Source organism: Cervus canadensis, chromosome 3 (genome assembly GCF_019320065.1).
Source record: "Cervus canadensis isolate Bull #8, Minnesota chromosome 3, ASM1932006v1, whole genome shotgun sequence".
Taxonomy (NCBI): domain Eukaryota; kingdom Metazoa; phylum Chordata; class Mammalia; order Artiodactyla; family Cervidae; genus Cervus; species Cervus canadensis.
Genome location: NC_057388.1, coordinates 102125305 through 102150836, shown reverse-complemented (window position 1 = coordinate 102150836; position 25532 = coordinate 102125305). Strand labels below are relative to the sequence as shown.

General features: G+C 38.4%; 1 protein-coding gene across 4 annotated transcripts in view; it reads left to right on the top strand.

Moving 5' to 3' along the window:
- Window positions 1–25532, top strand: part of TPK1 (thiamin pyrophosphokinase 1) — a 354923-nt gene that overhangs the window by 121807 nt on the left and 207584 nt on the right. For all 4 annotated transcript variants that reach the window (XM_043463952.1, XM_043463953.1, XM_043463950.1 and 1 more), the window contains exon 4: window positions 12153–12222. In XM_043463952.1, the coding sequence (XP_043319887.1) occupies window positions 12153–12222 (70 nt within the window). The remainder of the gene's footprint in view (window positions 1–12152; window positions 12223–25532) is intronic.

Genomic DNA, 25532 nt, shown 5'->3' with positions numbered 1-25532 from the left:
TGAGTAAAATATACTGGAGGGTATAGGTTAATGCTGGAACCTTAATGATATCAGGGCCTCCTGTCAAGAGAACTAAGATACATTGTTTGGAAGGAGAACCCAGAGTCTAGAAGGATCCTGTGTTCCAGTCCTGTGGAAGGACAGTGGGGTGGGAGTTGAAGAGTTAAACTGCTGAGGACTTTTGCAGGAGACAGTAGGAGAGGAAAGGAAAAGAGTGGCCGGTCTCCATCCAGGATGTACTTTCCAGAGCGGCTGACAGCGCCTTTCGCTTCTCCCGGTGCTCCTGGTGTGCTGGCGCTCGGGGAGCCTCCGCGGTCCTGCAGTCAAGTCCTGTGTGCCCCTCTGCTTAAAAATCGATGTGATTGTATCAGTTGTATAAATCGGTACAGTGTGGATAGCAATTCATTACAATGTACTAAATTAATAATGTCTGTATTCTGTGACCCAGTGATTTTCTATTTAGGTATATACCATTGAGAAGAGGTTTCATATATATGCAAGGAAGCATTAAATGATAATTGTGGCATTTTTAAAAATTAAAAACATGCAAACCACCTACCTGTCTGTCTTAGGAGATCAGATAAATATTTTTGACACACTCATTAATTTTGTATAGGAATTAAATGACAGGAATTAAATGAATCTAGTGAACTAGATTTGTGTTTCCAGATGGAAAGCCATCAAAAATTCAAGGTTGAGTGAGGAAAGCAAGCTTTGGAACACCTGTTTTGTTTTTTTTTCCCCCTCAAAATAAAAAATGTCACACAGTATACACAATGTTGGGTATTTCTCATTGATGCATGTTGCTATATAAAAGTTGGGGGGAAAAAACAAGCAAACCCCAAGACTAACGGTAAGCTCTATGTCTAGACTAGTGAGTACCACAGGTTAGGGGCATGAGAACAGATTGAATCTTCAAAGAGCGCTCTAGTGAATGTAAACCTCAGTAGTTTTTTTTTTTTTTTAAATACAAAGCACTGAATGATAATAATTGGCAATTCTAGATGGAGGTCACAGGGGTGTTATCTTAGTCTTTATTCTTTGATATATTTTAAATTGTTCTCAATTTCTGTTTTATACATTCAAGAGGTCTATAGTCAGTGTTTTTGGAAGTAAAAATTTAGGATTAAACATGCCAGGGATATTTTTCTTTCTTGGTATACTTCATATGAATTATTTCAACCCTTTGCTGGAAGAGGATACACAGGTGGAGAAATATCCTTTTGATGTATACAAGTACAAAAGTGCATTTTATAACTGAATTTGCTTTGTTCTATATTTCAAGCTAGAATTTCAATCCAGATCCCTGCAGGAAAATGCCTAATAAACTTAGTTCTTCTGCACAGTACCCTTCTGAGTTAAGATTAAAAAAAGTATTTTTAAAATCTAGAATTAGCCTAAGCCTTTCAAAGACGTGTCAGCTGTGGTGTATTTCAGTTAAGGTCGACAAGCACTTACGGAAGGCCTCTCTGTGGCTTGAGGCTTGGGGGATGGCTAGGAGAGAGTAACACTTAAAAGGAAACTTTAGACATTTCAGGACACAGAAGCAGCTGGGAGCTGTCCAGTTGAATAAAGAAACATTCACTGTGAGAAGGGGAAAAAACAATACATATTGGGTTGGCCCAAAAGTTTGAGTTTTCCATACTGTAGTATGGCAAAACCCTAATGAACTTTTTGGCCAACCCTACTTTTCTTTTTTGGAGAAATTATTAATTGATTACCTACAAGCTCCAAATCTATACTTCATGATCTATTCTGTGGTCGTGGAGCTCAGCCATGTAAGCATTTCTCCTTTGCAGTGAGTGTGATGTTCAGCTGTGTCCGCAGAGGGTGTGGGAAAGGATCTCTGCATGCAGGAGCTTCTCTTCTTGATTCCAGTGTCCTCCTGGACCATTTCAGGTGGCTTCACAGCGAATCCCAAGGCCATCACCTCGCTGAGTGTGGTGTCTCTTCCCCGTCACCGCCCCCCCCACCCGCCCCCGGCGTTTCAGAGGGAGGATTTCCCACCATTGCACCCTCTCTAGTGTTGTCTGCTTCCTAGATCTGCTCTTCTGTATTCTCTATCTTCAGCACTCCCACCCCCATTACTCCTGTCCCTGTTGTTAATTTTCCCACATTCACATTACTCTCACTTATTTCTTTCTCTGTTTGAATCCCTGCATGGTGTCTCCTGATTGGACCCTAATGGCACAGAAGGCGCAGTGTTTCCTCCAGTATGCTAAGATCAATACAGGTGACGTTGATGTTTGAAAGGCCTCCTAGGAATCTTTTCAGCCTGTTGTTCATTTTCTTTTAGTAGGACATTAAGCTAGGTGTGTGAATGGGCTAGTGGATCAGTAGATGTGAACATCTGTGTGGTTCTTACCATGTATTTTATGGCGTTGGAAAAGTGTGTGCATTGTTATTCCTGGGGAAGTTGATATTTGAGGTTCTTTATGCTTTAAGCTTGTGTGGCTTCATCCTTTATATGTCATTTTGCCTTACTGCACCAACTTAGACACACAGCGGAGGCCTTCTGGTGTAACAGACAGTGTGTGCTCCGTTACCAGGTGAGCCTGGGTGCCAGTTCTGGCTCCAGTGTTACAGTAATTCTAGTTATAACTCCATAGCATGCAAGGGAAAAATCTTATTTTCTAAATTCAAGTTCTCACTCAGGCCCACAAGAGAATTTATGTACCTTGGGGCAAATAACTTGGTGACTTTGAGCTTATTTCCTTGTCTGTGAACTAAGAAATAAAATACAAGCCTTTTGAGTTGTTGTAAGGTTAATTATGTCAGAGTGAAGCACCAGTTTATTGTTGTTTAGTCGCTTGGTTGTGTTCGACTCTTTTGCGACCCCATGGACAGTAGCCTGCCAGGCTCCTCTGTCCATGGCAGTGTATAAATGATCCAGTTTGTCTGTTTCCTTGCCGATGTTTGATATAAAATTACTATTTTTTATTTCAGCTTCTCATAAGGATGCAGTGTTATCTTGTGGTTTTGAGTTTTTCTAATAACCAGTGAAGTTTAACATCTCTTCTTGTGCCTATGTACTACCTGTGTGCCTCTGTTTTCCTTTTAAGAATTTTCTAAACATAACATTTCTTGTAATGTTGATACAAGTCTCTGGGAAAAAAAATAAACAGGAGAAGCTGAGCTGTGTTAGATTTTTCGTTTGGTGTTTGCCATAGCAATTGCTTCTGCGCTTTCACACCGCGGCTTCTTCCCCAGAAGTTATTTCACGTAACCAGTTATCTCAGGTCCCTTCTAATGTTTCGGTTTCATGTTTCCTTTGATTTAGGAGCAACGAAAACAAACACGGAAACCCAAACAAACTCAAGCCCAAACAATAAAACTGCTGTGAACACTTACTGATAACATGTCTCTCCTACAAACTTTGTGTTTTCAATTTTCATTAACTTTTTTTGATAATGCTTTCAATTTTTAACTACGATTAGTATTAAAAAGTATTTCCACTGTACGGACACACCTTTCGGCAAATACAATGTAGAGAACAGTGGGAGAAGAGCTATTCAAAACTTTACGTGTCTCATGATGCAGGGAACCCAAAGCTGGTGCTCTGTTACAACCTGGAAGGTAGGATGGGGAGGGAGGTTCAAGAGGGAAGGAACATATAATATAGCTATGGCTGCTTCATGTTGATACATGGCAGAAACGATCACAATATTGTAAAGAAATTATCCTCCAATTAAAAATAAAATAAATTTAAAAACTTTACATGTCTCATTGTAAGGAGAATGTAGGCAAGTCTGTAGGGTATAATATCACTGGAACAGTAAAACTGTGAAAGATGATACAACTGGAACAGTAAAACTGTGAAAGAATAGCAAGAAATATTTTGTGGACTGTGGTCAAGTTATTGGACAAAACGACAGTATAGGGAATACTGAAAAGTTGTAAACATGTTTGTCAGTTGCTTAAGACAGGAAGTTGAGTCATCTCTGATTCCTTTTGCATTACTGTCCACATTCAGGTCTCTCAGCCCGTCCAGTTGCTCCCAACTGCCAGATAGATCTTGAAGTATACCCAAGTGTCTCTGCTTTAAGTGCTGCAAATCTCATCTAAGCGACCATCTCTGCTGGTCACCTCTGGTCTCCAAAAGTCATTACTTCCACTCTTGTCTCCTTCTAATCTGTTCTCAACTTAAAAGGGAGAAAGCTCTTTAACACTTAAGTCAGAATAGAACACTCTCAAGCTGAAAACCCATCGTGGCTTCCTTTTATACTTAAACTCTGTTCAGCACCATGACCTGCTTAATATGGTCCTTGACGGCCTCTCAGTTTTATCTCTTAAAGCTATTCCCTTATCTGCCTAAACTCCAAAGCAACTGGCCTTCTTTTAATTATTTAAAAAATGAACTTTTTCATGCCCTGATAAGTCATGTTTTAAAGAGTAAGACTAATTTATCTCTAAGAATGTTCTCAGATAAAACTTACAAACTAAGAAATGGCGTGGTAAGGCATTTATTCAGCCTCTTGAAGCTCTTTAATTGTCCTTTGTTCCACCTGGTTATAACTCTTGGCCTAAAGGAGGCCCAAAATGAATTGTTGGGTGATTATCTCTTGCTTTTAACAGGAGCCCAATGATTCTTCTTTTCATCTATTTCTAGAAATACTATCCCTAATTCTTCCCCCTCTGCTCTTACTCTTAGCCATCCAACAGTCCTCCCACACACACTTTTTTCCTTCCCTGACTAGGAAGAAGAATTAGCTTGACTGTGCTCAGTTAGAAAAGGAGCGTAGTTAATTATGAAATTAACATATATGAAATTCTTGTTAGTTGGCAGTAAAAATATGCACTTACTTCTCAGTTTCCAGTTATTTTGTATTAAGGCCCATTGATGAAGTCATTCTATTATTACCATGTAGAGTTAATGATTTTTGTTTAAAAGAACAGTTTGTTTGCTAGAAACTCTCATGTAATAAATTGTGTTAAAATATTTTTCTAAAGATGTCAGATGTACTTGGAAAGGTACAGGTATGAACTGACAAGGTATTCTATCTCTACAAAATAAGATACATGTATTTCTTATTTGTGTGACAAATACCTGATTTTGACACATTTTCACTATTGATGCAGAAATAAATCTCTCAGTTGAAATATGTCTTGGTATAAGTTCTGAGGTCTAATACCACTGATCCATTAAAAAAGGAGAGGGGGAGGAATTCTGGTGCTAAATGAACAGACAGAGGAGGGAGAATTGCTCCATATCTTGGGTCTTCTTCCATTAGGTAACACATCTGCATCAATTTTTGTTTAAAAGCCTTTACTTTCGCCGGGTGAACCAGCCGCCCTCATTACTGTTCTCTTATTCCAGCTCTTCTTGGTAGTTCTAGGTGCTTAATTATTTTTGCTCATTCGTAGAAATCTGCCACATCTCCTTATTTTGTCCCTGCCACTTTACCAGTGTTACAAAATGAACTGAGCTAATAGGAGTTGTCATTTTTCACGCTCACTCTCTGCAGTTATATCTCTGATGTTGGTTTCTCATCTGACACGGGGGATGAAGCGAGCCACCCAGCACACAGTCAGAAGGACCTGACTGTTATCACCAGGGGCAAATAATTTAGTAATGAAGTCTCAAATGAATTGGAGGCAGAAATAGAGTAGGTATGGATTTTTGCTAGAAGATTGCCTAGAATAGCATAGGTAGTAATACATGTACAGTTGGTGGAAGAGGTCTTACTGAAGATTCAGAGTCTAAAAGAGAGGATAAGATGGTAAACTATTGCATAGTTTGCCTCTGGGATAGATTGGAAGGCAATTGAGCTAGGACATAAGTTGCTTTGTTAATTCTCCTGACATTGGTACCTAGGTTGAATGTAGCTTCTGGGTGATAGTCTTGTTTTAAGTTGAAATTTTTAAGAGTAGTGATGAGCAGTCTGCCTTACAGCTGGATGTGATGGGATCCTGGGCAGCCTGAAAAATTATAAGTGGCCCTCCAGTTTGGGCATTGGGAGTGCATTTTGCCGGCTCAGGGATATTTTTCATTGTCTGTGGATTTTGTTTGTCACAGCCCGGGTACTGCTGGTGTCTAGTGGGTAAGGCCACAGACACTGCTGAGTATCTTACAGTGTACTGGACAACCCCTCACAGCAAAGGCACCGGGAATTCCCTGCAGTCCAGTAGTTAGGACTTGGGGCTCTCACTGCCAAGGGCACGGGTTCAGTCCCTGGTCAGGGAACTAAGATCCCACAAGCTGCATGGCACAGCCTTAGTAGCAAGGTTGAGCAACCCTGTATTTTAACCAATACCGACAAAGGTCTGTTATATTTCCTTATTTCCTGTAGATTGAGTGTGCATATTTGCTGTCTTGTCCTTACAGAATGGCCAGTCTTTAGTAGAAATTTAATGATGGAGAAGGTACTCACACTTAATCATTCCCAACAACTTACCTTTGGACAGACCTGCATATGCTGGCTTCATTTACAATACCCTGTTTTTCTGCACCACTTCCCTCTTTGTAGTTTTTATACTTTATGAGCTTTACTCATCTTTGAGAAAAATTTCCCTGTGCCACTTTAGGATAAACAGTTTGATGTTTGGCTGTTATTAAGATTTCTTAGTAATGAGATATTTGGTGTCACTAAGTGTTAAAGAGGTACCTGATTATAGACTTTATAAATAGCATCAAAGATAACTAAATGTCATACTTTATCTCCATAGCACATAACTAGGAGAGGAGGAGGCAGAAGGTGGCAGAGAGAAAGGATAATAGAATTTACACAGCAGCATTTACTTAAAGATAATAAAAAAATTTCATTACATGGCATGAACCAGCCCATTAGGACTAGCACAGCACTCTGCATGGAGATGCTCAGTATAAATACCATTTGCTTTTTATTTGAAATAAGGATAATTCTGTGTTACTGACTTGACTAAAATTTAAAGAGTGTTCCACTCACTATTTGTGGGATATTACAAATAATGTGAGCTCTTTTAATAATTGCACATAAATATACTGTAAATTAAACCTTTCATCTAAAACTACGAGTGAGTTACCTAAACAGCAATTAATTATGCATTTTGGTACTCCTGTGAATGAAGTAAATTGTTGCTCTCTCTTTCAGAGAGCACGGATTTCCATGAAAGGCTTTGAATGAAAGTTTTACCCCATGAAATAACCTCTCAATAGGGAAAGCATGGTACTCCATCTATTAATCATGAACTGACTAATTTGGATCATAGTTGAGGCTTTGCAAGTGAGAGTATGAACGAATAATAAGCAAGCTACCTACAAAAATATATACTTCCTCTTAAGACCTTGATCCAGTACAGACTTGAGATGTAATAAGGTAGTATTCTCCAACTGATAGGAAGATTCTGTGTCTTTGAAGTAGAAATTAATATTTGGATTAATTACGGATCCTTCAGTTTCGAATGACAGAGAACCCAGCTCAAACTGGCTAGCCAATAAAAGGGAGTTCATTAGCTCATGCAGTCAGTAGGCTATTGCTAGAACTACAGGGACCCAGGCAGCACTCTTGTTTCTCAGCTTTGCCTTCGTGTATTGGCTCTGTTCTCTGTGCTGACGTGATAGTCCATCACAGAGCCAAGCTTCCATCCAGTCTCTCAGGGGGTGACAGCAGAAGAGAACCTGGGAGGTCTCCTTAGGGTTCATTGCCTTTGATTGGCTCACATCTCTGTCCCTGAATCAGTCTCTCTGGGCAGGGCATATACCATCATGGACTGAGCCATGTTGCCAAATCTGGGTGAGATTTAATGCCACTTACAGGTAGAGAGGGCAAGAGTGGGGTTACCTTGATGAAAATTAGTTATGCAAAATATAAATCTTTATCTTAACCCTGTCTTCTGAGAAGTACCATATAAATACATATGGGCTACTTTAAAAAAAAAAACATGGTTCTATACAAGGGTCTTGATATGTTTTACCAATATTCAATGGATGATATTTAAGTTTGCTTGCAGTTTTTTCAGGATTACACATAATATCACAGTGATTGTCTTTGTCTATATGTCCTTGTGAATTTGGGCAAGTTGTATAGAGACTACATAGAATTTCTGGATCAAAGGTCATGCACATTTAAATTTTTATACATTTGCCAAACTCTCTCAAGATTATAATTTTACCAACAGCATGTAAGACAATTTGTTTCCCCATGTTACTTCCTTCTCATTTTATCTTTGTTGTCTCTCCAGTTCCTGAAAAATTTTGTGTTTGGTAAAATATATATAATACTCTTTATTTTGCATTAGAATCAGTGCACTTGGGAGTAGCTCAGTCGTAAGACTAATAAGTAGCTAATCTAGACTGGATATCTTTCAGATGACTAAGACTGAAAAATATTTCTTTCATTTTAGTTTGTTTTTTATTCCATCTTAATACTTGAAACCAATTTAATAGTCTGCTTTTCAGAAAATCAAATTATTTATGTCCAACTTTATTTGATAGAAATTAATGAAATAATCGATTAGCCTCTGATTGTGAGTCGAACTCTTCAGTATTTGTCAGTAACAGTAATTTATATTATGCCAGGTTAAAAAAAAATGTTAAAGATGTATTTAATATGCTTATTGGTAGTACCAATATATAAAGTTGATGTAGAGATTTTAATGTATGTTAGTCTTCAGCTCATATCAGACTGATGCATAGTAAATAACTATTCAACCATTGAAGTTGTAGTATTTGATAAATCTGCAAAAATTTTGCTGTATAAGCCAATAAAAATTTTACATTAAGAATAACTCATGCAGTAACTTCTATTCATTAAAGCTTGGAATAATTTAAATGATGATGGAGTGAGTATATATTTAAGACTGACTCATGATTTATCAAAAATATCTTATTTGAGAATGTCCTTTACTTTTTTTAGTTCTTTACTGATTTTTTTTTTAAGTTGGTCACTTTCATTAATAGTGATATTTGTTTACTCGGTTTTCAAGTTGCTATCAGTGAATTCCTGCCAACATTATGTAATGCATGCTTGAAACTTTATTTTCCAAATGCTGTTTTATTTAAGTATATGGAAAATACTTTAATTAGATTTAAAAGTGAGATTTAAAAGTGGTTAAGTATCTTTTTTGATGAACTTTATTCACACAAAATAAAATAGCTTTAGGAGGTACTGGAACTTATTTTTTCATACAGATGGTTTGTATCCCAATCCCAGCTTCTAGGTAATGAAAGAGTGGTCCACAGATTTTATGAAGCCATTTAAAGCAGGAATTTTGTTTGTTTGTTTAGTCTCTCAGTTGTGTCTGATTCTTTGCATGACCCTGCAGACTGTAGCCCACCAGGTTCCTCTGTCCATGGGATTTCCCAGGCAAGAATACTGGAGTGGGTTGCCATTTTCTTCTCCAGGGGATCTTCTCAACCCCAGGATCTAATTGGCGTCTCTTGCATTGTCAGGCAGATTCTTTACCATTGAGCCACCTGGGAAGCCCTTAAAATAGGAATAGATATGTACAAATTTACTTCCTCTGATTTAGGTGTTTCTCTTTTAATAAACTGCTCTAAAAATACCAATTTAAATCAGGGTATGAGAAATAATAGGTATGGGAAAACAATTTTGGATTGTGAAAGTAACACTCATTTTTAACTGAACAGGAGTTAATGATCAGCAGTGTGACAGATTTGTCCACTGAAATTAACCTCTCCTCTCCCTGTTGTTGCGTTGCGTTGTGTTCCTTCTGTCATGGCCCTCATCAGCGTCTACAGAGCAATGCATATAGCAATTCTGTTTCTCCTTTTTCCGCAAAAGTGAGAGTCTGGAGAGCTAGTTCTTTCTGTTATTCATCTTTCCGTTCTGTTCAGGGCCCACCACATAGTAGGTATAAATGTTAAATTCAACTGATCTTTGCAAAATAATATAGTGCAATAACTTGACAAGTCACTGTTTGACAATCCTTGGCCACTACTTTTATATTTTCATTTTACTTCAGTGAATCAATTTTTACATAAAAAGATCCCATAGATGTGTTAATTTTGTTTACAGAGAAATGTTTTATATACTCTGAGGGTAATTACTGATAGTTTACCATCTGTTTCTATTTATCAGTATTTCCCATCTCCCTGTTCATTTGTTTGGCTGAGTCTTTTATATGTGAGATTCTTTCTCCATTTAGCTTTTGATGTCTTTGAAATTTTAGTTTTTGGTATTTAGGAAATGTACAGAATATTTTATGATGTTCTGCAAGTTATGTTTATGGTATAACTTGAATTTCAGTCCCATTCTTTAAAGGGAAATATGTGTTGTTGGTTAATTGGTAAAATGATACGTCTCTCTTAGATATGTTTGTAAAAACTCTTATTTTTGTTTTGCACTTTTTAAGAACGTTAGACTTTTCTAGGAACACAGTGCCTTTTTAGTGTTTATTTCCATTCTAACAGGAGTGGAGGAGGAGGACTAATGTTTGTTGAATGCTTACTATGCTCCAGTACTGTGATGAGCACAATATATCACTATTGTCATTAATTGCTTAATAACTCTGTTGAAGGTGATACTATTACAATTTACAGATGAAGAAGCTGAAGCAAAAAAAATATCTTTTTTCCCCACAACTTGGTCTCTGTTTTATTTCTGGTGTAACGTAGGACCCAGAAAACTATCTTAGGTATATCATGGATTAGCAGAAAATTCACTGGGATCTTTACCATGCCAATACGATCACTTCGTTATCCTTTCACCCCACCTGTCACTGAACACCTACAAATCTGGAGGTAGATATTACTGAATATAAACACTCTTTTAAGTGTATAGCTAAATTTGCAGAATGGGAAGGTGATCTCATTAGTGCAATAAAATGAAGAAGTAGCTCTAAAAAATACAGCTGTCTCTTCATTTCTGTGAGAGGCTGGATCCCCTGAGATACCAAAATCCACAGACGCTTATGTGAAATGGTGCAGTAAAGGAATACAGTTGGCCTTCTGCATCCACGGATTTCACTTTCACAGATCCAAGAGTGGTCTGTATATTAGAAACCTTTGGATCCGGAGGGCCAACTATAGTTTGTTTCTTCTGAAACTGCTGGTGTCCATGCTCTTTGCTTATTTTTATGGCCTTGTGATTGGTTTTAACAGCTTTGAGGGGACAGAAACAAGACTTTGGTTTGTTCAGGGTGAGGAATTAGAATCTTTGACATCTCAGCACTCACTCTTAAATCACCCAGGATTTAAAATTAAAAGTTTGATTTGAAACTATTAGGTAAAGGATTTTTTTAGTAAAAAAGAATAAAGGTGGCAAATGATGCTAAGACTGACATTTCTAGGAAAGTTAGATATTAGAGAAGTCACAACAGAAATAGTAGATCATGGATTCAAAAAAATTTCAAGGAATGATTGACCAGCAACTTCAAATCCTAGGGTGATATCACAGAAATAGCATCAGAAGGCAAGTGATAAAAAGCCCCAGTTAAGAGGCAGCTGGGCTTTTTTGCCTTATTTGATATCTTAGGATTTTTCCAAGTTTCAGTCAATTTTGTAACACCTTCTCTATTTTTACAGTCACACATATCTAGATTATTAGTTACTTCATATTTTAGAGTAAACTTATGGTGTTATGCTTTTGATTTATTTTCAAGAGGAACCTTCTGGATCACAATAAAATATGGAAACCCTTGAAAGTGAAAGTCGCTCAGTCATGCCCAACTCTTTGCAGCCCCATGGACTGTAGCCTGCCAGGTTCTTCTTTCCATAGGATTTTCCAGGCAAGGATACCAGAGTGGGTTGCCACTTACTTTTCCAGAGGATCTTCCTGACCCAGGGATTGAACCCAGGTCTCCTGCACTGCAGGCAGATTCCTTACTGACTGAGCTACCACCTATGGAAACTCTTAAAATCTGCTGTAAATAGAAACTTTCTATAAAAACTGATAAAATTAAGGAGGAAAATTATAAGCTATGTCCTAAGGGTTGCTGAAGACATCATATACAGTCTTCCTCTTTATTTAACAGGAGGAATTGGAAAAGATGGAAAAAGTAAATGCACTCTGTCTTAAGCGAGTCTGTCTCATTTGTGTGTGTGGTACGGGTAGGATGGTTTTTAGTTCCAGCAACATTGTTGGCTGAATGTGAAATGATCCCAGGAGGGAAGCGTGACTGTGTGTGTGTCTGAGTGTTTTAACATTCATCATGTGAAAGAGGCTGCTCTGAGCTTCCCATATTGAAAGTTTTTTTGTTTTTTCTTTTTGAAGCTCTTCTAAGAGCCTGTGCCGATGGAGGTGCCAACCGTTTATATGATGTCACAGAAGGAGAGAGGGAGAGGTGAGCTTTCCTTCAGCCATGTCTGTTACATCACTTCTGCTTCTGAGCTTGTTTTATTTTCTTCTTAGTAAATGGTGATCGTTCATTTTCCTTCAGATTCTTACAGAAACCACCTCAGAGAGAGCACAAGCTGCTTAACCATGTTGTATTAGTCTTTGCTTTGAGTGGTACCTGTTAATAGCAATAGGCCAATCATACTCCTCTTAAAAAAATTCTATTTCAGAAGTCTTTTAAAATAACATTATAAAATATCAGTACATGTGAGGACTTTGGGTATTGACTAAAATAATGGTAATTTGAGTTTTTATTCAAATAGTTTAAAGGAATATAAATTGATCTTATATAAAATATGTATCCTGTTGTAGCAGGTGCAAGATTTTTATAATAGTATTGAACAAAACTCAGTATAATTTAACTTAGTTCTGAGCTGTGCTCATATGCACTTTTAAGAGAGAAATAATTTTATTTCTTAATGATTTGTTACCTGTACACTCTGGTTTTCCTGATCTTGGCATGGTGAGCTATTTATAGACATGGTGAGCTATTTTTAGATGTGAAAATATGTTTGATGAAAGCCCAATTTAAATCTAGCTCACTGCCAACATGTGTCTAGTTCATCCTCTTCGCAAAGACAATTTATAGTCTAGATATAAGTAGACTAGCTATGAAATTTAGTTCCACTTCTATCATATGTTACCAAATGTACTAAAATATTTACAGTTTGAGAAATCACCTCCTTGCTGTAAAAAATCAAAGTATTATGATGCAGCATATCATAGGTATGAATTAAATACACATATTTTGAAATGATGTAAAATACGTCTTTATGACATCAAAATTTTTACTTCACATTTCTAATGGAGATGCTTTTTGAAAGCACATGGTTGCTTATAGAAGGAAGGCATGTTTTCTTTGGGATTGGACATGTGTAGATGTCTAATCAAAAAATACAGCCATAGCGACAGCCTAGGAAGCAATTTAAATTCTTAACATGTTGTGCTTATTTATTTATTTTTTTTGATAAGAACTTTTAAGATTTATTTTCAACAGTTTTCAAACATGTAATGCTGCATTGTTAACTGTTGTCACAATGCTGTACATTTTCACACCCCCAGGACTTATCTCATAACTAGAAGTTTGTACTTTTTAGAAAAATTATTCTTTGTTGAAGGATAATTGCTTTACAGCATTTTGCTGTTTTCTGTCAAACCTCAGAATGAATCAGCCATAGGTATACGTGTATCCCCTCCCTCTGACCCTCCCTCCCGTCTCCCTCCCCATCCCACCCCTCTAGGTGGATACAGAGCCTCTGTTTGAGTTTCCTGAGCCATATGCAAATTCCCGTTGGCTGTCTGTTTTGCATATGGAAGACGGTATGGAGATTCCTTAAAAAACTAGGAATAAAACCACCATATGACCCAGCAATCCCACTCCTAGGCATGTACCCTGAGGAAACCAAAATTGAAAGAGCCACATGTATCCTCTTGTTCACTGCAGCACTATTTACAATAGCTAGAACATGGAAGCAACCTACATGTTCATCTATAGAGGAATGGATAAAGAAGTCCTGATATATATACACAATGGAATATTACTCAGCCATAAAAAGGAATGCATTTGAGTCAGTTCTAGTAGGTGGATGAACCTAGAACCTATTATACAGAGTGAAGTGAGTCAGAAAGAGAAAGATAAATACCGTATTCTAACACATATATACAGAATCTAGAAAAATGGTACTGAAGAATTTATTTACAGGGCAACAGTGGAGAAACAGACATAGAGAATAGACTTGTGCTTCTTTATTTTTAAACTTTATGAATTCCTTTGACTATATTTCCTACGACCTGACATGGGCAGGATGTGAAAAAATACTCAAGTATGTGTTATAAGAAGTGTCTGGCCAGTTATTGCAATGAGGAGCATAATGGCCATGAGAGCAAGATTTGAGTAGGCGCTTTTTGTTTCTTACCTGTAGCCTCCTTGCTAACCAGCAGTCTGGTACTGAGTGCCATTTCTCTAATGATGTGTGTAGCTTATGAATATAATTGTATGAAGCAGGGCTGTGAAACGAATTGACAGTACTTTTTAAGTCTTCTTTGATCAAAAGAACCATCTAGAATATTTTGAAACAACATAGATTTCTGTACTGATTAATTGGATTGAGCTGGACACTAGTAAGACAGATAATATCCAACATATTTACTCTCATTTGAAAGTAACACACACCACCAATGTGGGAATGAGTGCCATTATTTTTGCCCAAATTTCAAAATAATCATTTCTAGTACTTCTGAAGACATTTATAAGTAACCTTAGGGAACTCTTCCAAGAAGATTTATATGATTTACCTAACAACTATGTGTCCGTATGTGAAGATGTTTAAGAAGAAAATGTACTTGGTATTGATTTCCGAGTTATAATAACGTGTTTGCTGTGGTGCACAGTCTGAAGCTTAGGGGCATGGTTGCAGGGGTGAGGGTGAAGTCCTTCAAGGGACATGAGTGAGGCTAACTGCTTCATGTGGGAATTAAAGCCTTGGAATAAATCTCATTAAATCCAAACCCTAACCTGTTAAACTAATTGGACATAGGTGACTAAACATGGTTCTTATTAGCTGTATTTTTAACAGAAAGGCTTTACAATGGAAAGAGAAGAAATTTTCATGAGTTTTGGAAAGCCAAGTTAGGGATGTGGACCACTTTGCTCTTTCTTGATTTTTATTTATTCAGTGTCCTAATCTACAATGTAATACCTTATAATTATGCAGTAAAGCATGAATATGTAGGGAATCATCTTTAATTGGAGAGAAAGTGGGATCTTTACACATTAGGAATGGAAAGAAGGAAGACTGATGTAGACAGTAGCAGAGGAGCAGGGTTTGCAGAAGGGTGGCACAGAGGGAAATTCAGTGGTAACCTCACATCTGATCCTGTACTGAATGCATTCAGCCTTCTGCATCTTTCCCAAAGATTTGTCTTTGTGTCAACTTTGAAGGTCATTTCTCTCCATTTACAAGGTGTTTTTCTTTTAAATAAGCCCTAAATGTTTTTGTTTATTGTTGAAAGCAATGCGTGATTATTTGAGTGTGTGTTAGTGAGTTGGGAGAAACAGAAAGAAGAAAATAAAAATTACCTGTTACGTCTTCCTACATAGCAGAGTTAAATTGAGTTCTGCCATTGGACTTCAGAAAATATGACTTAATTTTTCTTGTTCAGGTGAATGTAACCTCAATGAATATAAATTTTGCCTAGAAAATTGCCTGAGAGTATTAGATACTCGAAAAATATTTGTTAATGAATTTAGTTACAGTTGTTCTATTCTCTGTTCCCTAAGGTTCTGAGTAACTTTGACTGATGGCCTGCATATTTTGGATAACGACATTGCCTCTACTCTGAGAGCTGATAGGTTCTGATTTGGGGGTGTGTTCAGTCTGTATATCAGACTGAGGAGGGTGGAGATCAGTCAGGGAGACCCAGAATGGGCGCTGCCAGTGATAGCTGGGTCTGAGCAGTGGTTGTAGACTTGAGATGAAAGAGGAAGGGATTTTATGAAGACTCGGTCTTCGTACAGTGAGACTCCTATACTCTTAACTGACTGTTTCCCTCAGCCTGTTTTTGGAAATGTGGAGTAGTAAGTTTGGGTAAGATGTGTGGACTGATACTTCTAGTTCTAAAGCTGCAGCCTGATACTGACTCCAGCCTCGCATGTATGTACTGGTAGTGGTCTGTGGGAAGGAAAGTCCTTTGGCAGCCTCACAGCGTCTGCCTCCTGTCTTCTCTCAAGTAGGTAGGATCCTGGTCAGAATCCAGATGGTGAAGCCTGGCCCCGTGGTCAGAATAGTCACAGGACCCGGGGATGAGGGGGGAAAATACAAGAGAAGCAGGGTAGGATTCGCTAGGAAGATTTTGTGGAGCAGGTTTTTTTCTTGCTCATCATTGATAGGCATTGGAGGTCTGTTTCATTTTTGTATTGGTGATTCTGTTGACACTGTATTAGATCAGAAAAGTGTAATTGTCCACATTGAAGAATATTGCACAGTTATTGTTCACTTGTACTAGTAAATGATAGTGACGATGGGAGGGTTATGCTCATATAAATCGTCCACTTTGAAGACCCTTGCACGGTTATTGTTCACTTGTACTGGTAAATGATAGTGACGATGGGAGGGCCATGCTCTCCCCGTACCCCCAGCGCTCTCCTCCCACACCCCAGTTACTCCTTTTTTACGCCTTTAACAATACTCTCAGAGAACAGTTGCTGCTGCAGCCAGTTTCTAACCAGGGTCTGAAAAGCAGTCAGCTGTGGCTGTAATTGCCAGCATTGCCCACCCTGTGTGTGCTTGGGTGCTCGGTTGCTTCAGTTGTGTCTGACCCTTTGCGACCCCCGTAGACTGTAGCCTGCCAGGCTCCTCTGTCCATGGGATTCTCCAGGCAAGAACACTGGAGTGGGTTGCCGTTTCCTTTTCCACGGGATCTTCCCCACCCAGGGATGGAACCCACATCTCTTAACGTCCCCTGCCTTTACCGCTAGTGCCACCTGGGAAGCACATAATGAATATTAAAAACAAGCGTACAGACACACAGAGAAATGTACAAGTATAATGATAAGACTCCGTGAATTTCCACGCAGGAGGGCACAGTAATGTAAACAGCACTGAGACCAGCCAGAGTAGTGTCCCAGCACGGGGCTGCCTTCCTCGTGGTCCCCACTATTGCCAACCTGCCCTCAAAGGAAACTACTGCCTGACCTAGGGAATGTTGGATTTTTTTTTCTACTTTTGGGTTTCATAAAATAAAGTCATAATACATTGAATTTTTAGTAGATGGACATTTTTTGGGATGAAGATTCCTCAGCTCTCTGAATCTGAAAAAAAAATTGAAGAAACATTACTGGAGGTGCTTATAGGAGAATTACAGTCACACTAATTACTTTAAGAGATGAAGAGAGTTATGGAATCAAGTAGAAGAGAAAATAAGAGCTATACAGAGACAAAATCTATGGTACAACATAAGTAGTGTGACTATATGGGAGATATAGTTTATATTGATCATGTAAAAAAAATAATGCCTTTAAAGGTAGAATCCCAGGGACAGAGGAGCCTAGTGGGCTGCCGTCTATGGGGTCACACAGAGTCGGACACGACTGAAGCGACTTAGCAGCAGCAGCAGCAGCAAGCAATTATAAACTTTATTCTGTTAGAATCTAGTTAAGGTAAACTGACTTAAACAGAAAATGTAGCTTTTAACTTGTGATTCATTCATTTGTTTAAGCATTTATTGAATACCTTTAATAGTTAGACATTTGGATAGGCTTATAAATATGTGTGCATGCCAAGTCCCTTCAGTCATTTCTGACTCTTTGCAGCCTCATGGGCTGTAGCCTGCCAGGCTCCTCTGTCCATGGGATACTCCAGACAAGAACACTAGAGTGGGTTGCCATTTCCTCCCCTAGGTCGTCGTCTTTACCACTGGCACCCAGCTTCTACTCCCTGAGAATCAGTGTTTGGCTTTTGCTGATCTTGTCAGCCACGCCGTTTCCTGCCTTGTCTTCTCCCAAACCCTTTCTCCCCACTGCCTGAGTCCAGACCCTTTCTCAGGCTGATCTTCAGCTTGTACACGTTGGTACCACCCACAATCCATTCCCACTGTCTGGCTGTCCATTCTTACTGGTCAGAATTTATAGGGCCTTTGCATATGCTTCCCTGGTGGCTCAGACGGTAAAAGCGTCTGCCTACAATGTGGGAGACCGGGTTCAATCCCTGGATTGGGAAGATCCCTGGAGAAGGAAATGGCAACCCACTCCAGTACTCTTGCCTGGAAAATCCCATGGACAGAGGAGCCTGATAGGCTATAGTCCATGGGGTCGCAAAGAGTCGGACACGACTGAGCGACTTCATTCACTCACTCACTCATAGCACATGCTAGCTTTTTTTGTAGGAAAACTGTCCAGCTGAAATGCTGTCTGCCCCATGAGGGCTCCCCTGCCTGGCAGGCCTGGACATCTCTTATGCCATGGGGATACTTTTAAGTTACAGTGTTACCTTAACATATTACCTTGATTTAGAGCTGTAAAGACATGCCTTTTACTAGGTTGTAAATTTCTGGTGATCTCTTGTCCTGTAACTTTGCATAATACTTGGTAATTATTTACTTTCCCATTTTATCTTGTGATTTAGCTGTATGTAGATGTATCTTATCTCCCTCGTTAGGTGGTGAACTCCTGGAAGGTGGTGATCATAATTAATCTTCTTTATGTGCCTTGTAATACCCAGTACACTAATGAGCATCCAAGGATTTATTGAATTAATGATTTTTCTTTGATATTTTGGCAGAAATGTCACAAAGACTAATTTTTTTTTTTTTTAACAGCCAGGGATTTTTAAGGTACAGTATCAGCTATTGGAAGTATCTTGGTGCTAGAGAAGAAACTTTGAGAATATATGTAAATATAAGAATATATTTTAATATTATTTGCATGCATAAACCAGCCATAGCTTATATCTCAAAACATTTTCTGTTTTTTGGTCTGAAGTGATGAGCAGTAGTGTGTCCAGCTTACTTCTGGAATGTGTTAGGTTACACTGTATTCTAATTCATACTTGAGGAACAGTAGCAATTTTGTGCTGTTAGTCCCTCTCTTTTCAGGTAGGTAGCCCTGGTGTCCAGGTTGGGAATTGTTTAGTGAGAGTATGCATGGACTCATTAGTTAGGTCAGCATTCAGAATCTGATTCTGTGACTTTATCACTATGAGATGTGTTGCAAGTCATTTCATTTCATGGGCTGCAGTTTCTTGAAATGTGACCTTTTAGGAAGAGATCTATCTTCTAGCATTAACTCAGAGAAATCATGATGAGGAAACGTATCACTCTTGGGGCTGATTATATAAGACTTGGATGAGTTAAGAGGATGGAGGGTGGCCCTTCAAAGCTATGGTGTGTGATGAATTATAGAATAATTGGATAAGTATATGAGCTGTAAATAGTCTTTCATAGTTAATATTCTCTGTGCAGTAATTGTACAACCACTTAGGAAGCTTGTAAGAGTTTATCATATTGTGGTTGGAATCATGGAATATGATGTCTGGCTTCTGTGATTCTTTTTTGTTTTTAATCAGCTTTGTTCAGGAATAATTTCACACAATAAAATTAATTTTAAACATAGAGCTAAATTAGTTTTGAACCAGTGAACAGTTGTATTCATGACCACAGTCAAAATGTCTGTCATCCCCCAGGTTTCCTTCCTGTTTCCTTGACAGTTGATCCCTTACTCTCTGGCTCCTGCAGCCTTCTAGAATATCATAAGAATGGTATTACAGGGTTTGCTTCTTTGGTCTGACGTTTTTACCCTGTCAGATGCTTTTTATCTTCTTGTGTGTAGTTTGAATATTTTTACTGTTGGGTGGGGCTCCATTATATAGATACACCACTATTTTGTTTGTATTGATGCTTTCATATTGTGGGGCTGGAGAAGACTCTTGGGAGGCCTTTGCACAGCAAGGAGATTAAACCAGTCCGTCTTAAAGGAAATCAGCCCTGAATGTTCATTAGAAGGACTAATGCTGAAGCTCCAGTACTTTGGCCACCTGATGCGAAGAGCTGACTCATTGGAAAAGACCCGGATGCTGGGAAAGATTGAGGGCAGGAGAAGAAGGGACGACAGGGTTTGAGATGTTTGGATGGTATCACCAACTCAATGGAGGTGAGCAAACTCTGGGAGATAGTGAAGGACAGGGAAGCCTGGCATGCTGAAGTCCTTGGGGTCGCAAAGTGTTGGACCTGACTTAGCAACTGAACAACATAATGCAATTGATGGACTTGATTCTTAAGAATTGCCTTTTTAGTGGCAATCTCTTATTTTTTCAGCTGTTTCTTTGGGAGGAATGTTAGTTCTTTTAGTTGGAACCAAACAAAAATGTCATTGTTGTCACTTCAACCCTAGCGGTTATGTAAGTAGTAGTAGACACTCATATAATAAGACCTATATTTTCTCTCAAGTGAAAATTCTGTAGAAGCTTGGTCAATATTGTAGGTTTTTATGGAATAAGACAATAAATGTAAAACTATTGTGGAATAACTTGGTGTCAAGTATCTGAACATACATCTCAATCTTAATAACCTCCAATATGTGTGACAATTGATTTATCTTACCTGTGACTATAGTTTTCTCCATGATTGGGATTTATTTTCAAGTATTCATGACATAGTTGAAAAAGTACTGTGCTTTAACATGCATAGAAAGGAAACATGTACTTTACTTAAGAGAAACCAAAGATCTTTGGTTTTGCTTGGTTCTATAAGCCTAACTGTAAGCAATATTTAGTCATTTTCTTTGGCAAGTTTTTATTAAAATGTATTTGTGCAGTCCAATTACTAAGCTCTGTAAGCTTGTCAACATTATTGGATCTTTGAGTCAAATGATGGAAGGTAAACATGATTAGTATATTTAAAAGCAGATTTATAGTAGAAGTCTTGGTATTAAAGAACCCTACACAACAAACTGAGGACATATTTATCTTGAATTATTGATTGAATTAGTCAGTAATATTTTTTAATCTGTTTATCAAATGCTATAAATCAGAGATCCCAAAGTTATCCATGCATGGCTCTGAATCATTTCGGAGTATTGGAAGAGGGGGAAAATGTGTATGCAGAGATGCTGTGTTTGTCAGATCATGCATGAAGTCAAAATAAATTTTCAGAGTGAGATCATTTTGAGCAGCTGCAGGAAGTCAGTTTACAACTAAATTTAATCAGAGGCATTGTTCTTTATGGCTATTCTATTTCATAAAGTATGTTCCTGACAAAACCTTTTTCCTTTCCTGTGCTGTGGATGGCGTCTTCAGAAATAAATTACCTTCAGATGATTTTTCAGAGAAATCTGGATCATCTGTCAAAAGTTTTGAGTAGCACATGGCTCAATTAATTTTCCTTAAAAAAGCTTGAATTTTTTTATTTTTAGCACTTGTTAATACTACTGAAGAACTCACGTGTTTCATCACTTTTTTTGCTTATGTTCAATATATTACTAGATTGCTGAGTTAAGTAAAAATTGAGAGTAATCACATAATACTACATATATGTTGTACATTTATAATAAATAATCATATATATACCACATGTATGTAATATATACTATACATTGTATATATAAACTATATAACCACATGATACCATATATATAATTATATGTGTATATATATAATTTTTAAAAACAATGGAGTGCATGTATATATAATTTTAAAAATAATGGAATCTGGTTTTTCATTTGCATTTAGTGAGTGAACATGCATGTATGTTTATACAGACACGTAGTGCACCTTGATTCATCCCGTGTTATTTTTCCTTATTAAAATTTCGGTTTTGTGTCGATTGGACCAAGAAGAACCGGAATACATACCTTCAACAACTAGACGGCACGTATGACTTGTTGACACCTCATTATGTGGCATGAAACTTGGGCTGCTGATGGGACTGTACCTCAGCTAGCTGCGGCCTTCCTGTTGCTAACTGATGGGAAGGTGTCGGCCGGGGCTCAGCGAGCCAGGGCCAGTCAGTGAGCCTGTGGGAGACTGTCCAAGTGGCAATTATACCAGGATGAGCCCTGAGCTGTCACTTGCAAACCTCAGTTGTGCTGCTAAGAGTTGTGTTCCTTGAAAACTTCAGTTTTGCCTCTGTAGCCAGAGAATTCAAGAGAAAGCTGAAGAATCTCAGAAAGGGCATCTAAACTACAAGAAGAAAACATTTTACCTCCATGAGAAAAAATAATCAGTGTATGTATGTATGTGTACATGTATATATATACACACACACATTTATATCATAATTCTGTAACTCTTGGATATTGCTTGCCTCAGGAAGTAGAAGAGACCTAGAGAAAGTCAGGAAGAGAACTTAAATAATGAGCAATCTGTAAATGCCCAGACTGAAAGGAGCTAGAATAAAAAATCATGATTAATAAAAATGTTGACCTGCACTATAAACTCTGACTTCAAATTGCAGTTAGCACTTCTGTTGAGTGAGATGAGCAGTGCTTCTGCTTGAACTGTAACAGAGAAGGTGGTGTCTCTCCGCACGGGGTTTAAACCTGTGAGCTCTTAATTTTTGACCTTGGATATCAGTTCAGTCAGTTCAGATCAGTCGCTCAGTCATGTCCGACTCTTTGTGACCCCATGAACCACAGCACGCCAGGCCTCCCTGTCCATCACCAACTCCCGGAGTTTACCCAAACTCATGTCCATAGAGTCTGTGATGCCATCTTGGATATCAGGGTCCATCTATTTCCGCTGAATACCTTGTCAGGGTGCCTGACACCTGGGCTGTGCATCTTAGGGCTAGAGAAGGGACGAAGAGAGGAAGTTGTTTAAGTATTAACACTCTGTCAATGATAATTTAAGATTTGTGTCATCTAAATATTGATATCTTAACTCGGCCTGTTATTTAAAACACCTTTAGAATGCCTACTGAAATGTCAGTAAGTACCCCAGTGTTCACAATAGCAAAGACATGAAAGCAAAGTAAGTGTCCATCGACGGATGAATGGATAAAGAAGATGTGGTATAACTATGCAATGGAATATTACTCAGCCCTTAAAAATAATGAAATAATGCCATTCACAGCAACACTGATGGGCCTAGAGATTATCATACTAAGTGAAATAAGTCAGAGAAAGACAAGTATCAAATATTGGTTATCTGTGAAATTTAAAAAATGATGCAAATTAACTTATTTGTAAAACAGAAATAGACTCATAGACATAGAAAATAAATTTATGATTATCAAAGGGAAAAGCAAGGGGGAGGGATAAATTAGGAGTATGGGATTAAAATGTATACACCGTTATATATAAAATAGCCAACAAAGACCTGCTGTATAACATGGGGAACTATTTTCAGTATCTTGTAATAACATATAATAGAAAATAACTTTTAAAAGAACATGCATCTTGAGACAAGTGCTTGGGCCTGGTGCACTGGGAAGACCCAGAGGAATCGGGTGGAGAGGGAGGTGGCAGGGGGGATCGGGATGGGGAATACGTGTAAATCTATGGCTGATTCATATCAATGTATGACAAAACCCACTGAAATGTTGTGAAGTAATTAGCCTCCAACTAATAAAAAAATAAAGAAAAAAAGAACATGCATCTGAATCAGTTTGCTGTGTACCTGAAGCTAATCAAATACTGTAAATTAACTATATTCAATACATTTTTTTCAAATATCAAGGAATCAGTCTTAACATCAAATGAAGATACTTTTAAAACAGAACATTACATATGATTCATTTATGAAAACTATAAAAAAAAAAAAAAACCTGAATGAACTAGAGATATTTGTTGGCAAGATTTCTTATTTTACCAGATTGTACTAAGTTGCTTCAGTCGAGTCCAACTGTTTGTGACCCCATGGACTATAGCCAGTCAGGCTCCTCTGTCCACGGGATTCTCCAGGCAAGAATGGTGGGTTGGATTGCCGTTTCCTCCTCCAAAGGATCTTCCTGATGCAGGGATCGAACCTGAGCCTCTTACGTCTCCTGCGTTGGCAGGTGGATTCTTCACCACCAGTGCCACCCAGGAAGCCCTCTTTACCAGGTTAGTGTGTTAGTTGCTCGGTGAGTCTGACTCTTTGGAACCGCATGGGCTGTAGCCCACCAGGCGCCTCTGTCTGGGGGGTTTCCCAGGCAAAGATACTGGAGAGGATAGCTATTCCCTTCCCCAAGGGAACTTCCTAACCCAGCGATCAATCCCAGGTCTTCTGCATTGCAGGAAGATTCTTTACGTCTATCCGAAGTCTCTTACTCCATTCATCAGCTGAGTGTTCTTCCTGGATGGTCCTTTATCCAGTGCTTCCCTTATCTTATCAGAGTATTTATCAAAACACATTGAAATCACCTGTTTGCATGTTCCACCAGCCTGTAACCAGCCAGTGAATGCTTATTGTCTGGCCTTTTCTTTCTCTCATCCTCAGTAACTAGTTCACTCTGTACTTAATAGTTATTAAACCATGATTAGGCATGATTTCCTTAAAAATATAATGTATTTCTCTATCACAGATTAAATATGAAAGCATATTTCTGACCCAGTAAAGTCATACTTTTTTTTTTTTTCAAAAGGAGAATTATAGACTGATAAAAAGCTCTTCTGTTAATGTTGCTAGGAACTTATTTAAACTTTTTGTGTCTGTGGATTCTTGGTTGTAAAAAACAGAAAAAGCTGACCAGTTTACACAGTGACAACAAAAAGCTCCCAGTAAACATAATTGACAGAGTGAGTGGGAAGCTTGGGGAGTTGGGCTTGAGAAGTCAGCAGGAAACGGGAAAACAGATCCACAGCAAAGTTTGTGTTCTACGAACAAGAGAGGACTTGCAGCCAACCTCTGTGAGCCCAGCACTGGGTGCTTCTTATGTGACTGCCTGACTTGTGTGTGTGATTGTGTACATCCTTGTGTATGTCATTGAGCACGTGATGGATCATGCGGAGGCGATTAAGGGAATAGCCTCCATGCCCTTGTTTCTCTAAGTGGCAGGAGTCGATACCTGACTCCCTTCTGTTGCTGGAGGCGGCCGGGTCCAGCCATACTCACAGCATGGTAGTTTCTGTAAGTTTGGGTGGGGTGGCCAAATGCAGAGAGACACCAGACCAAGCATTTCCATCCACAGCATCTTCCTTTGGCTCCATCATGCCGTAAACCGCCAAATGGTCTCTACCCATCTCCTTCATACTTCCCACTCCAAGTGCACCTCTCATACTGTTTATTGTTATGTCAGCTGTCCCTAGTTACGAGATAATTTTTTATTCTTCCCGCTCTTAATGACAGTGAACTAAATGGTTACCTGTCATGTAGTGAAGGACATGGAAGCCTGTCATGCTACAGTCCATGACATGGCAAATAGTTGGACACGACTTAGCGACTGAACAACATGAGTATGTAATAGAAATACTTCTCATGTATTTAGAGAAATTTCATAATATTCCTCCCAAATTTTAGAAGTGTGTGGTGTACACTTCCTTAGTTTTATAAAAACCTGTTAATCAGAGGACTCTGTGCATTTTCCCTGACTTCATGTTAGCATACACTTTTTGTCTGTAAACTCTCTTAAATCCCACGCTTATGATTAATAATTTTCCAGAAGGTGGGCGGTAATTTAAGATACCCTTTGTTTTAAAAAAGTGTTCCTCTTAATGAAATATTACCAAGACAAACTACATTGTACGATATAGGGATTTCTTCACCTGATCTGGGTCTTGTTTTGGATCAGTAAGAGAGAGGGCTTCCCTTGTGGCCTAGCTGGTAAAGAATCTGCCTGTAATGCAGG